Source organism: Anopheles stephensi, chromosome X, assembly GCF_013141755.1.
Source record: "Anopheles stephensi strain Indian chromosome X, UCI_ANSTEP_V1.0, whole genome shotgun sequence".
Lineage (NCBI taxonomy): Eukaryota > Metazoa > Arthropoda > Insecta > Diptera > Culicidae > Anopheles > Anopheles stephensi.
The window spans coordinates 16,657,532-16,670,011 of record NC_050201.1 but is presented as its reverse complement, the minus strand read 5'-3'; the positions used below and the strand labels follow the sequence as shown (position 1 = coordinate 16,670,011).

The window sequence follows — 12,480 nt, the reverse complement described above, 5'->3', positions numbered from 1 at the left end:
TAAGTTTCTTTACTGCTGGTACCACGTCAATCGCAGCTCGAGATTTTACGAAACAAATGTGCAAATTTAGAAAATTTATCAATATATGAAAGGAAAGTAAGAAATGCAATAAACATTATATCCAAATGTACTATTTCAAACGGTTCAGAAGGCATTGGAGTTGCTCGAATTGGAAAACGAATAGGATTTCTATCATATCTACTTTGGTGGCATACTTGGCAATTTTTTGTAAATACCTTTAACTTTTTATTTAAATGAGGAAAGTAAAATTTTCTTAAAATTTGTGATTTGTTTTCTTCCAATTCACGATGAGCGCGATGATATTCTCTCAAAATGATATCCCATTGCTCGGTTTCATCTGATACATCGGTTAGTTGTTTCTGTGTAAAACGGATATTTAACAATTTTTGTCTTCCAATTTTTTTTTTGTATACATCTTGAATTTTAGCCGTGATAAACTCATCTGTTAATAATCCGTTCACTTTTGAAAAGTTGAAATGCTTCTTTAGTATCTGTAAAAGAGAGTCTTCATTAATATCTTGTATATGAATTATTTTGCGTTCGAAGTTAGGGAAAGGATGTTCTATTTCTACATTATTATTGCCTTGATGAATTATTACTTGGTGTCGGAACACATTGAATGGTACTTCAGTGGATATGATGAACATATCGCCACTATCAGGAGCAAAATGTTGTGTACTTGTAAGGACATTGACATTCCTACTTAATGCATCCGCTACTACATTAGATTTTCCAGGTTTATACATGATTTGATAATCATTTTCTTCAAGATAAGCTTTCATGTTCTTAAGCTTTGCGTTCGTGTTTTTTGGAAATAAGGCAAAGGTTAATGGTTGGTGATCTGTGTATATGATGAATTTAGAACCATATAAATAGTTTCTAAATGTTTTCAATGCCCAAAAAATTGCTAGCCTTTTGTTTTTCGGGTACAGAATGCTTCTCTTCTGATTTTGTCAAAGTACGCGACGCAAAATGAATTGGTAAAAGCACAGCACCTATAGCAAAATCGAATGCGTCCGTTGTCAATATATACGGTTTAGAATGATCTGGATGTATTAACATATCTGAAAAGGATAATAACAATTTCATATTTTCAAAACACTCCATTTCATTTGGTAGCATCCCTGCTATACATCTCAAAAACACCTCATGAAAACATACATTTTATAAACACGTATGTAGGAACGATCAATCACACCTTTCGCAACAATTATTTAAACTCAAGCACCCTATACCCCACCAAGAACAGCATATTCAGCAAATTTGACCAAACACCCATTTCAATTAGAACATTAAAAACCGACTTGCGCACTCGGCTAGCGAGTTGCGCAAGGCAATACGAAACCAAACCAACCAATGCACCAAACATCGCACAGTGCAGACAACGGTCAGCAACTAAGCGTAAAACTTTATCCACCCCGAACCATCGCAAACAAATAGAACAAAAAGACATAATCATAACGACGCATTTTATGCAAGCGCAGCAATCGATCGCACTGCAACCAACTCACCCATAGCGACACATTTTATGCAAGCGCAGCGTTCGCCCCGAAACAAGCAAATCAATGAATGATAATTTCATATCAGCAGGTTAATGAATAAAGAAACGGAAACGACTCAAAACCAAATCACCCTAAGGAAAATTCCATAAGTAACTTGATTCTTTTGTTTACAACGAAGCGCTATGGTCTTGCCGTCAACCAATAAGTTACTCAATAACGTAAAAAGTTTTAACCTAACTTAAGGCGAATGAACTAACCATAAACTAAGAAATTGTTGGTATAAATAAAGCTGTCTTCCCCAGCCAACGAGCGAGTTGGTTCTGGGCTGAGACTTGACGCAACTCAAAATCTGACGTCCAATTCCCCTCAAAAGCTTTGAGAGTCCCCCTACCCTAGGTAAGGCCTCAAAGGCTCCAATGAGCCAGTAAGGGATGTTCCCTGTGAATATCGAGAGTCGCCTGGCCGACTCAACGCCGATGAGCTTCGAGTGTCCCCCTACCAAAGGTAAGGCCTCGATGTCTCCAACAATCCAGTAAGGAAGATTCTCATCTAGAATCTTCACGATTGCCTGGACAGTCGATAAAGGGAAGAATTGGTTCGCTCAGCAAGTTGCTGTTCGTCGCTCTCGTCTTACGTACGGCGCGACTCAAATCGCATATGCGCAAAGCCCCGTCGACCGATCCCGCGTACTACATGGCGACCATTTTCCTTCACGTTACATGGCGACCGTATTTCCTCCATATTACTACACGAACACATACATAGTTAGAATATAAGCAAGATCATTTTGTTAATAAATTCAGTATAAATCTAGAACTCAAACAACAAACGTCTCGAATTATTCTTTTGGGACTGGTTTCGACGATTACTAGGGCAGATATGATTCTGGCTTGGTTTCATCGCTAACAAAGATTGAAAAAGCTTATTAACGCGATATAGACACTAAGGGCAACCAGCGGTAGAGACTATAGTGGCGCCGGTCTTCAAACGGTACGACCGAGGTTCTATTCGCATCCGAACCGTTTCCTTGTAGTGAGGACAGGTTATCCTCTTCCGTGGTATGAATAAGTCTAGTACGCCATTAGATTCCAGTCATGACCATGACCTAGAAGGGCTACTAAGCTAAGAAGAAATAGAAGAAACTACATAAGAGTAGAGAGTGGCAATCAAACACTCGGAAGTATTTGGACGAATTTCAATTGGAAAGAACATGTTCAAAAAATTTCATCATTTTGTACAGATATGCTGTTTTAAAGAGGTATTATCTATGTTTGTTCGTTTATTCCTCGCGTTTATTATGAGCCATCCTGTATCGTTCAGTAACTCGTCAGGTTTGACGAACCTCACGACACGATCGCTACCGAGCGCAGGAAGGGGCGCACACTTGATGTCAGGCGGCCGAGCGTGACGGACACGCGTTGTGTGATACCAATATGGAAAGAAGTGTAACGTAGATGATGTGACGTTATAAGTTTGAGATTTATCTTTATTCCCACACCAAAGTGAAGTACAACAAAGTGAAAGTTTTAAAATTAATGTTTCATTTACACGAACGAATGATCACTAACCAGCAAATCAGCTGTGTAGAAAATGCATGAAATATTAATTATTACACGAAATATGGTAAAGGAACAACACTATAAGCAGATAGTATAAATTGACGCACACGAACGAACTTAGAAGTGAATTAAGGGGAAAGTGACTTGACCAATGGATGAACTATGTAATCGAATAGGATGAACTTGTAACCGGACCAGTGAATAAACAGTATGAAATTGTAAGTCGAGCGCGCAACACTACAACTCTTTAACGTCCGTCTGATATCACAAAAATCACTCCCAACCAGTGATAATATTCTACTCATTTTGGTCCTTCGAACCGGATCTGGTGAAGTCGGTTTAGTGATTTCGGAAAAAATTCACTACGTTAATTACCGTACACAGTGACGTGAATCATCTCTGTGTTTGTGAGGAAACGAACAGTTCGCTGTCTTGCTCCGCATATTGGCGCGAATTGCTGTGAAAGGTCATTACGTGCACGTGAACCCTTGTATGTTCGTTTGTTTTCTCGTGAGTTGTGTTGCGATTTATTCAAATCGACTTACTGGAGTGAAAGTTGTTGTTACGCATCAACTTAAGGCAACAGGCAAAGCTTAGCGTCCCGCGTAGCTTAGCTTCATCGGAAATCTACGCCATTGCGAAGCGTGGTTCCATTTTAACGGCCATCACTCCTATCGTATTCTAACGAAACTTGCATGCAACGCAGCAGGTTGTGAACAATTTCGAATCAAATTCAAAGTGAACGTTACATCGTCTGTATTAAGTGTTAGTGAAGTGCAGAACATTGAACTTTGTTCATTTTACGTGTGTGTTAGTGAAGCAACGTAGAAAATGGAGAAGAAAATCAAAGCCGCGCAATTAAAAAAGCGCCAAGCGCAAATGCTTGTGAAGAACATTGAACAATTTAAAAACGATTATAGTGAAAGTGATGTGGGTGAAATACCAGTGTGCTTGGATCAGCTAGAACGGCATGTTCAAGATTATTTGAACGCGGTAGCAAAACTGGAGGAATTGGAAGAATCTCCCGAAGCGTTAGAAGCTTTGCTGCAAGAGCGATGTGAAATGGACAGTGTGTACCGAAAGGTGAAAGGATTTTTGTTGCAAAAGCAACCGTGTGAAGCCAATCCTCTCAACGCGTCGATTTTGCAAGCCAATTCTAGCCTGAACTCAACGGGTAATTTCGGATCAATTAATGTGCGGTTACCGAAAATCGATCTCCCCACGTTCGACGGTGATACGACGAAGTGGCTCACGTTTCGTGATCGCTTCGTGGCAATGATCGATTCGTCAGCAGATATACCTTCGATACTGAAACTTCAGTATCTGTTGTCATCATTGAAGAGTGAGGCGGCGCTGCTGTTCGAGCATACCACATTGACCGCGGACAACTATGCGACCACCTGGGCCGCGCTGCTGAAACGGTATGATAACCCGCGCATGTTAGTCCGTGATTATTATCGAACATTGCATCACCTTCCCGCGATGCATGAAGGATCTGTGGATGAATTGGCGCAGCTTGTGGCACGCGGCACGTGAACGGTTTAAGAAAGCTGAAGGAACCGGTTGACAACTGGGACACTCCCCTCACCACATTGCTGTTCTTCAAATTGGATTCATCAACCATCCTAGCTTGGGAAAAGCATTCATCGGCCAGCCCCAAGGATAAGTATTCAGATCTAATCGATTTCCTGCAGGATAGAATCCGAATCCTTCGTTCGTCCCAAACGTTAGCGAAGATATCTGAATCGAAACAAACGCCGGTGGCCTGTGGAGAAAGAAGAATGGGAGGAAAGGTTAGATACGTGAGCAATTCAGTGTCAACGCGGAAGCCAGCTAGCAGCACATCCTACGCATCCTGTCCATTAGAGTGTGCAGAGCCACACCATCTACGAAGCTGCCCGAAGTTCTGCAAAGGAGACGTAAAGTTCCGGCGTGAAGTGATTGCGAAGCATAAACTATGCTTCAACTGTTTGAACCCGAATCATCAGGTACGGTCGTGCAATTCCGTCTTCCGTTGCAACAAGTGCAACGCACGTCATCACAGCATGTTGCACGACGATTCACCGCCACAGGTAACCATGAACGTAGGTTCGAGCAATGAAATTGTGGTTCTCGAAACGGTGGTTCTCTGGTTAGTCGATGACCATGGCATTCGGCATGAAGCACGAGCGTTGTTGGATTCAGGATCCATGTGCAATATCGTGTCCGAATCCCTAGCGCGGAAGCTGCTGACACGTCGTACAAAGATCAACGTTGCATTGACAGGTATCGGTGAGGGTGTTCAGCAAGCCAAGGGTTCGATCATCGCAACGGTGCAGTCAAAGTCAGCGCCATTTTCGTCGCCACTTGAGTTCCTGATAGTGAACTCCCCTTGTGCTGAGATACCGACTGCCCCAATCGATGTTGCTGGTTGGAAATTCCCTGACGTTCCGTTGGCTGATCCTGCCTTTAACCTTCCTTCAAGAGTTGATGTGATCATTGGGAGTGACGCATATTGGGAATGGCATACCGGAAAGAAGCAGTTACTGGTCAAAGGCGGTCCTTGGTTGGTTGAGACTCCGTTTGGGTGGACAGTTGCTGGGAATACTTCCCACATTTCAGTCGCTAGTCCTGTTTCGTGCCACTCAATTAGGAGCCATGAGTCTCTCGATACATTGCTGCAACGGTTTTGGGAGAACGAGACCAATCTAGAGGGACCCGCTCTCTCGCTTGAGGAAGATGCTTGTGAGAAGCATTATGCTGCCACTACAACGCGTGATCACCATGGTCGTTACATCGTTTGTCTGCCTCGTGATCCCAGAGCAGATATAGTATTGGGTTCATCAAAGGAGATTGCGGATCGACGACTGATGGCTGTGGAGCGGCGATTGAAGATCAACCCTGAAATGGAGATGGAATATAAGCGTTTCATGCAAGAGTACGAGGAACTTGGTCACATGCGAAAACTTACCGAACCAGTGGATGATAGTGTTCCGCATTGTTATATTCCTCACCATGCGGTGGTGAAGGAATCGAGTACATCCACAAAAGTACGGGTCGTGTTTGACGCGTCCTGTAAAACGAGCTCGGGATACTCCTTAAACGATACGTTACTAGTTGGCCCAATTGTCCAGGAAGATCTACTAACGATTATATTGCGATTCAGGTCCTACGCAATCGCATTAGTGGCCGATGTGGAAAAAATGTACCGGCAAATTCTCCACAACATCATCGATCGGAATCTGCTACGTATCAGGTACCGAAAGAGCCCCCTGGATCCGATATCGACCTACGAGCTGAATACCGTTACTTACGGCACGGCGTCAGCTCCATTCCTCGCCACTAGAACGCTCCAGCAGGTTGCGCATGACCACAAAGATCAATTCCCGAAGGCAGTTGATCCCGTGTTACGTGATTTTTACGTCGACGATCTACTAACAGGAGCGACTGACCTTAACGAAGCAGTAGAAGTGCGAAAGCAAATCACCGCAATGCTCGATTCAGCTGGTTTCGCATTGAAAAAGTGGGCATCTAACGTTCCAGAATCGCTTCTAGATGTCCCATGTGAAGATCTTGCGATTCAATCAATGCACGAGTGGAAGGATGGTCAAGCTGTTTCGACGCTGGGGCTGGTTTGGGAACCCGCCAACGATTCGTTTTCCTTCAAGGTTGGCCTTCCACAACCAGCTGAAGTATTAACGAGAAGCTTGATCTTGTCGTACACGGCAAGCATAGTCGACCCACTTGGTTTGTTGGGTCCGACAATCATCATCGCGAAAGTCTTTCTACAACGTTTGTGGAGTTTGAAGGAGAATGGAAAGGCTTGGGATTGGGAACGTGCACTGCCCGGTGAGCTTCAACAAGAGTGGAGAAGCTTTCATTCAACGTTATATTCGCTACGCGAATTAAGAGTGCCACGTTTTATCTCCCAACCTACAACGGTCAGCTTGCAATTGCACGTCTTCGCTGATGCGTCACAAAGTGCATATGGTGCTTGCTGTTATGTACGCGCAGAATCGACGGACAACATTGTGACGGTGCAATTGTTAGCAGCGAAGTCGAAAGTGGTTTCATTGGCGAATACGCACTCGATCGCCAGGTTGGAATTGTGCGCCGCACGATTAGCAACCCAACTGTTCCAGAAGGTGAGTCGAACGTTACCGGCATCTACGATGGCCTTTTGTTGGACCGATTCAATGACGGTAATGTATTGGCTGGATTCTCCACCACGTCGATGGAAACCATTTGTCGCCAACCGAGTGGCGCAGATACAGGAAGAAACGCGGATAGCTGAGTGGCGTCACGTTCCTGGTTGTGATAATCCAGCAGACGACATATCACGGGGTCTGAAGCCGGAGGAGCTGCTTAATTGTGAACGTTGGTGGCATGGGCCTCGTTGGTTGGCTTACAGTCATGATGCATGGCCAAATCATCCACCAGCAGTGAAGGAGAATGACGGTGTCATCGAAGAACGGGCGACGGCGTCACGGATTGTCACAGTTTCTACGAGGTGTGAGTTCCGTGACAAACTGTTCGAGCGATACTCATCATACTACAGGCTGAGACGAGTTGTAGCTTATTGTTTACGCTTCATGGAGTGCATCAAGGGAGCCAACAAATCATCGAGAGTAAGCTGCAAGGATGCGCCACACATCGAGGAGAAGAGTGTTCCACCGCTTACAGCCACGGAACTACGTCGGGCCGAACTGAAGTTATGCCAGTTAGCCCAAAGGGATTCGTTCGCGGAGGAGCTAAAGGTTTTAGCTCAAGAGAAGCATGTTTCCGACAAATCGAAGCTGAAGTGGTTGTCACCGTACATCGACCATACTGGTGTGTTACGCGTCGGTGGCCGGCTCGGAAATGCTGATCTTCCAGAAGAAGGACGACATCCAGCGATTCTCTCGGCGAAGCACCCACTATCGGTGTTATTGGCAGTGGCGTATCATCTTCAACTGTTGCATGCTGGACCGCAACTGTTATTAGCAACACTTCGTCAAAGATTCTGGTTGATTGGTGGGAGGAATCTCGTTAAGGCTGTTTACCACCGGTGTCACGTTTGTTTCAAAAACAAGCCGACTCTCGTGAAACAAAGTGTTGCTGACCTACCAACGTCGAGAGTATCACCGACCAGACCTTTCTCGATCAGTGGAGTGGACTACTGCGGGCCGTTTATGCTGAAATCACCCGTCCGCAATCGGAGTCCGACGAAGGCGTACATCGCAATCTTTGTTTGCTTCGCGATTAGAGCCGTACACATCGAGCTAGTGAGTGATTTAACTACTACGGCATTTCTGGCAGCACTACGTCGTTTTGTGGCACGCCGAGGCAAGGTGTGCGAGTTACACTCCGACAACGCGACAACGTTTAAGGGAGCTGCCCACGAGCTGCATCGCGTGTACGAAATGCTGAAGAAGAACGATGACGATCGCCGGTCTATCATCAATTGGTGTTCGTTCAACGAAATGGAATGGAAGTTCATTCCCCCAAGGGCCCCTCACTTCGGCGGATTATGGGAAGCGGCAGTCAAGTCGGCTAAAAAACACATTTTACGCACGATAAGTATAACAAGTATCGCCCAAGAAAGTATGCTTACACTTATTGCTCAGGTGGAGCAATGTTTAAATTCCCGTCCTTTGACCCCTTTATCCGATGATCCTTGCGATTTAGAACCATTAACCCCAAGTCATTTTCTAATCGGCAGCAACATGCAAGCAATCCCGGATGTTGACATACGACACCTTCCGACCAACCGACTCAAGGAGTACCAACTCGTGCAGAGGCACGTGCAAACGATCTGGTCCCGATGGTATCCGGAATACATCCAACAACTCCAAGCCCGAGCCAAACACATTAACAACGCACCGGTTAAGCTGGAGATCAATCAGCTGGTTATAATCAAGGAAGATAATCTTCACCCGACTGTTTGGCCAATGGGGCGCATTACGGCGCTGCACCCGGGCAAGGATGGTGTCGTGCGTGTAGTTACGCTACGTACGGCAGGGGGGAAACAAATTGTTAGAGCAGCTAATCGTTTAGCTTTGTTACCACGACCAATCGATACAAACGAGGGATTTGTGTAACCACATGGTGCACTAATAATGTAAACAAACACTGATACCGACCCAAGCGAAACGTCAATTACGTATATATTAGCGAATAGGATACTGGTTAGCATGTTACATGAAGAAAAACAACGAATTTGCAGAAATTGAAAGGAATTCTCTTTTGGTGGCCGGAATGTAGAAAATGCATGAAATATTAATTATTACACGAAATATGGTAAAGGAACAACACTATAAGCAGATAGTATAAATTGACGCACACGAACGAACTTAGAAGTGAATTAAGGGGAAAGTGACTTGACCAATGGATGAACTATGTAATCGAATAGGATGAACTTGTAACCGGACCAGTGAATAAACAGTATGAAATTGTAAGTCGAGCGCGCAACACTACAACTCTTTAACGTCCGTCTGATATCACAAAAATCACTCCCAACCAGTGATAATATTCTACTCAAGCTGGTTGAATTAACACCAAGCGATACCTGTAAACTATAAGCGAGCCGTCTTGTGTACAATTGTCTCAATGGCCATAGCGTGGACCAAAAATGGGTTATCACTGCCAGCAGTTTTTCGTACCGTTCTGCACTATATCCGTAAGCTGGCAGAATGGCGTCTATTTGCCGGGGATACCACGCACTAGGACTGTATTCGATTAACTTCAGCAACTCATCGGTTGATGCGTACTTTTCCATATCTACCCACAACTGGACATCATGCTCGAAGCGTATTTCCTGTAATTTAAACACTGCCCCAGCACAGCTCCTCAACACGGCCAGAAAAGAGCTTTTTGTAAGCCCGGTATTTAACGACACATCCAAATGCGTCAACGAAGGACAATTTCGCGCGATGGCAGGTAAAACTGAAGATTCTAGCTCATCATCCGACAGCCGACAGTTGGCCAGATTGAGCATTCGCAAAACATCGATTCGATTGTGGGAAAGTGTTTTCCAAAGTATCGGCTTAAGGGTGTTACAATAGACAGGAAGCGATTTAAGGTGTGCTTCACGCAGGAAACCTTCGCCAAGCAGCTTCAAAAGATACTGCACGAATTGTTCTGTTAGCGGATTTTCTGAAACATCTAAGGTCTGTAATCTTTTGATGTCCATGTTCTTGGGTAAGTGTGTTATATCTGTTGAACTAATACACAAAACTTGTAATTTTGATAAATTTCTGCACAACCGAGCAAGCGGAACTAAAGCATCGTCGGACAGTAAGTTGTGGCTTAGATCCAGCTCGGTCAATAGCCCTCCTCCAAGAGCATTTGGGTTTGCTGCTGCGCCGATCGCATCAACCGAGTCGGTACATCCAAAGCAAAGCATCTTAACCGCTTTTTTTGTGAGACAATTCCCATTCAAGCGAAGGATACGAAGTTGTCGACAAGCTGGCAGATAAAGGACAAGCGTTGCAATATCATCGTCCGTGATTCTATTCATTGAAAGGTCCAAATGCTTAAGCCAGTCCTGCTGAAAGAAGCTTACAAAAATAACCATGTAGAGTATGTGCTGCGGTGGAATGGGCCTCGTTGGAATGTTATAGGCAAAGTCGGGCTTGAGAACGATGCTGGCAGCTCGATCCATCAGTAAGAGTTGTGTTCTTAAACCGACATCAGTTTCTACAAACAAACAATTGAAAAAAGTAAACAATATTTGTAATCTTGTGGGAGAAGACTCGCGCAACAAACCTACCAAGGTTGTGTGCCTGACAGTACTCGTCATAAAACTGTTCCAAATTAATGTAATTCCTACCGCAGACTTTGCCTCGCACTATGATGCCATTGGGAGAGTTATGTTTTAGCAGCTTCTGGAGTGTATCGGAATCCGCCCATGTGTCACATCCATCCGACAGGTATAGTTTGATTGAGGGATCTTTGCCGTGTTTCCTGCATAGAAATAACAAAAGAAGTTATAATGTTTTGATCGTTCTACTATACACAACTACGCAGCCACTCACATAATATACTGGAAAGCAACCGTATTCCGTAACCATTCAACCGTCTGTGTCGTTGAAATCAGCTTCTGGTCGTAATGTACCGTATATGTTTCACCCGTATCGAGGATTACCTTTATTTCATGCAGCACTGGTGCAGGTACTACAGGTGTCGTGCAGATTGATGTAATCGTTGATGTCGTCGGCGGTTGATATGGCTCTAGGATTAGCTTTCTCTGTTCCTCTGGTGCATTCGTTAAAGAAGAACAGGATTTACTTCTTCCGAATCCACTTCCATGTAGTGAAGAAACACGGCTTTTTTTTCGCTTTATCGCTTTCCTATCATCGATCAGCCAATCGTCCTTTTCCTGTTCCTTATCACTATCTACAAATCGGACGTACGGTCGTGTTCTCTGCGAAGCATAAGGCGTTGGCGTTTCTCCACCCGAGTGATGATTTCTCCGCAGCGCTTTCATCACGTTCTTGTAAGCCCTTAGAGCAGCAGAATCAGACTTCCGCTTCTTTTCACTGTTAGACATGTTGAATAATTCATGCACACAGAATGAATCACGGGGGAAACACGTTTTTTCTGTTCTTGAAGAGATAGTTTATTGTTCATCGTTTTGCTAATGTGACATTTGACATTTCCCCAATTAGCAAATATCGTCGCTGTCCGATATTGATACGTCTATGCGTTAGGCTATTTGCATAGCATGTCTCAACGACCTACTGGCAGGGCTGGCTGAAGCATTTGGACCTCTGAATTGATAGAATCACGAACGATGCACGATATTGCAAAGCTTGTCCGCTATCTGCCAGGTTTAAGGCCCCGCTCTAATCTTTTTTGTGCACTGTGAGCTGTAATTTTTGTTTCACAGTGTGTTTTTGTGTGGTCAAAAATCGTGTGATAAACACATTGTGCATTATTGCTTAATAGACTTGAGAAGCCCCCCCCCCCCCCCCCTCTGACAAAATTTGTTAGGCACTGTAGGATTTACGCCTGAATGTATGCAATCCTTACCATTTATATTGGCTTACAGGAGCTACGTAATAATTTTTGGTCACGCTAGGAGTGACCAATCAGGCTTACAACATACACGGTGTTCCCGGACTGTAACGGAACATTGGTTCGATCGATACTTGTTATCGGGCATAGATATTCGGTGAAGGAGGAAAAATAAGACTTATAACATTTCAAATCTCTTCTTACAAAGTATATTATCATGCTTTACTCGCTGTCTAGTATTAAGGAACAATGCACAATGTTTATATCAAACGAAAATATGACCATACAAAACTGTGCACTGTACAATAAAAATGACAGGCCACAGTGCTGCACACAAAAGATGTCAGAGGGGGCCTTCTCGGGTCTTTTAGCACAATGTTTTCATCAAACGAGCTTTGACCATACATAAATCCCACTGTGCA

The 12,480-nt window shown here is 44.2% G+C and overlaps 2 protein-coding genes across 2 annotated transcripts; one reads left to right on the top strand and one right to left on the bottom strand.

The window, feature by feature from the left end:
- Positions 1-4,357: 4,357 nt before the first annotated feature.
- Positions 4,358-8,093, top strand: LOC118503284. The gene is made up of 5 exons (XM_036036416.1): positions 4,358-4,525; positions 5,071-5,627; positions 5,715-6,808; positions 7,076-7,874; positions 8,045-8,093. Exons 1-5 carry the CDS (start codon positions 4,358-4,360, stop codon positions 8,091-8,093), a joined length of 2,667 nt encoding a protein of 888 aa, XP_035892309.1.
- Positions 8,094-8,555: 462 nt separating this feature from the next.
- On the bottom strand, positions 8,556-11,707 carry LOC118503231. Its single transcript, XM_036036285.1, has 4 exons — positions 11,077-11,707; positions 10,812-11,005; positions 9,578-10,738; positions 8,556-8,593 (listed from the first exon to the last, which is right to left on the bottom strand). Exons 1-4 carry the CDS (start codon positions 11,589-11,591, stop codon positions 8,556-8,558), a joined length of 1,908 nt encoding a protein of 635 aa, XP_035892178.1. The 5' UTR covers positions 11,592-11,707.
- Positions 11,708-12,480: the final 773 nt, after the last annotated feature.

What these genes read in the sequence shown, in the direction of transcription:
- LOC118503284 (XM_036036416.1), top strand. Translation starts at nt 4,358, where the DNA reads ATGATCGATTCGTCAGCAGATATACCTTCGATACTGAAACTTCAGTAT. An exon ending in CTGGTCAAAGGCGGTCCTTG is followed by an intron (nt 5,628 to 5,714) that starts GTTGGTTGAGAC and finishes CCACTCAATTAG; the next exon opens with GAGCCATGAGTCTCTCGATA. An exon ending in AAGCATAGTCGACCCACTTG is followed by an intron (nt 6,809 to 7,075) that starts GTTTGTTGGGTC and finishes ATGTACGCGCAG; the next exon opens with AATCGACGGACAACATTGTG.
- LOC118503231 (XM_036036285.1), bottom strand. Translation starts at nt 11,591, where the DNA reads ATGTCTAACAGTGAAAAGAAGCGGAAGTCTGATTCTGCTGCTCTAAGG. An exon ending in GTTGCTTTCCAGTATATTAT is followed by an intron (nt 11,006 to 11,076) that starts GTGAGTGGCTGC and finishes ATTTCTATGCAG; the next exon opens with GAAACACGGCAAAGATCCCT. An exon ending in TGTTAATTCAACCAGCTTGA is followed by an intron (nt 8,594 to 9,577) that starts GTAGAATATTAT and finishes TGTGTTTTTTAG; the next exon opens with CCGACTTGACTGCCGCTTCC.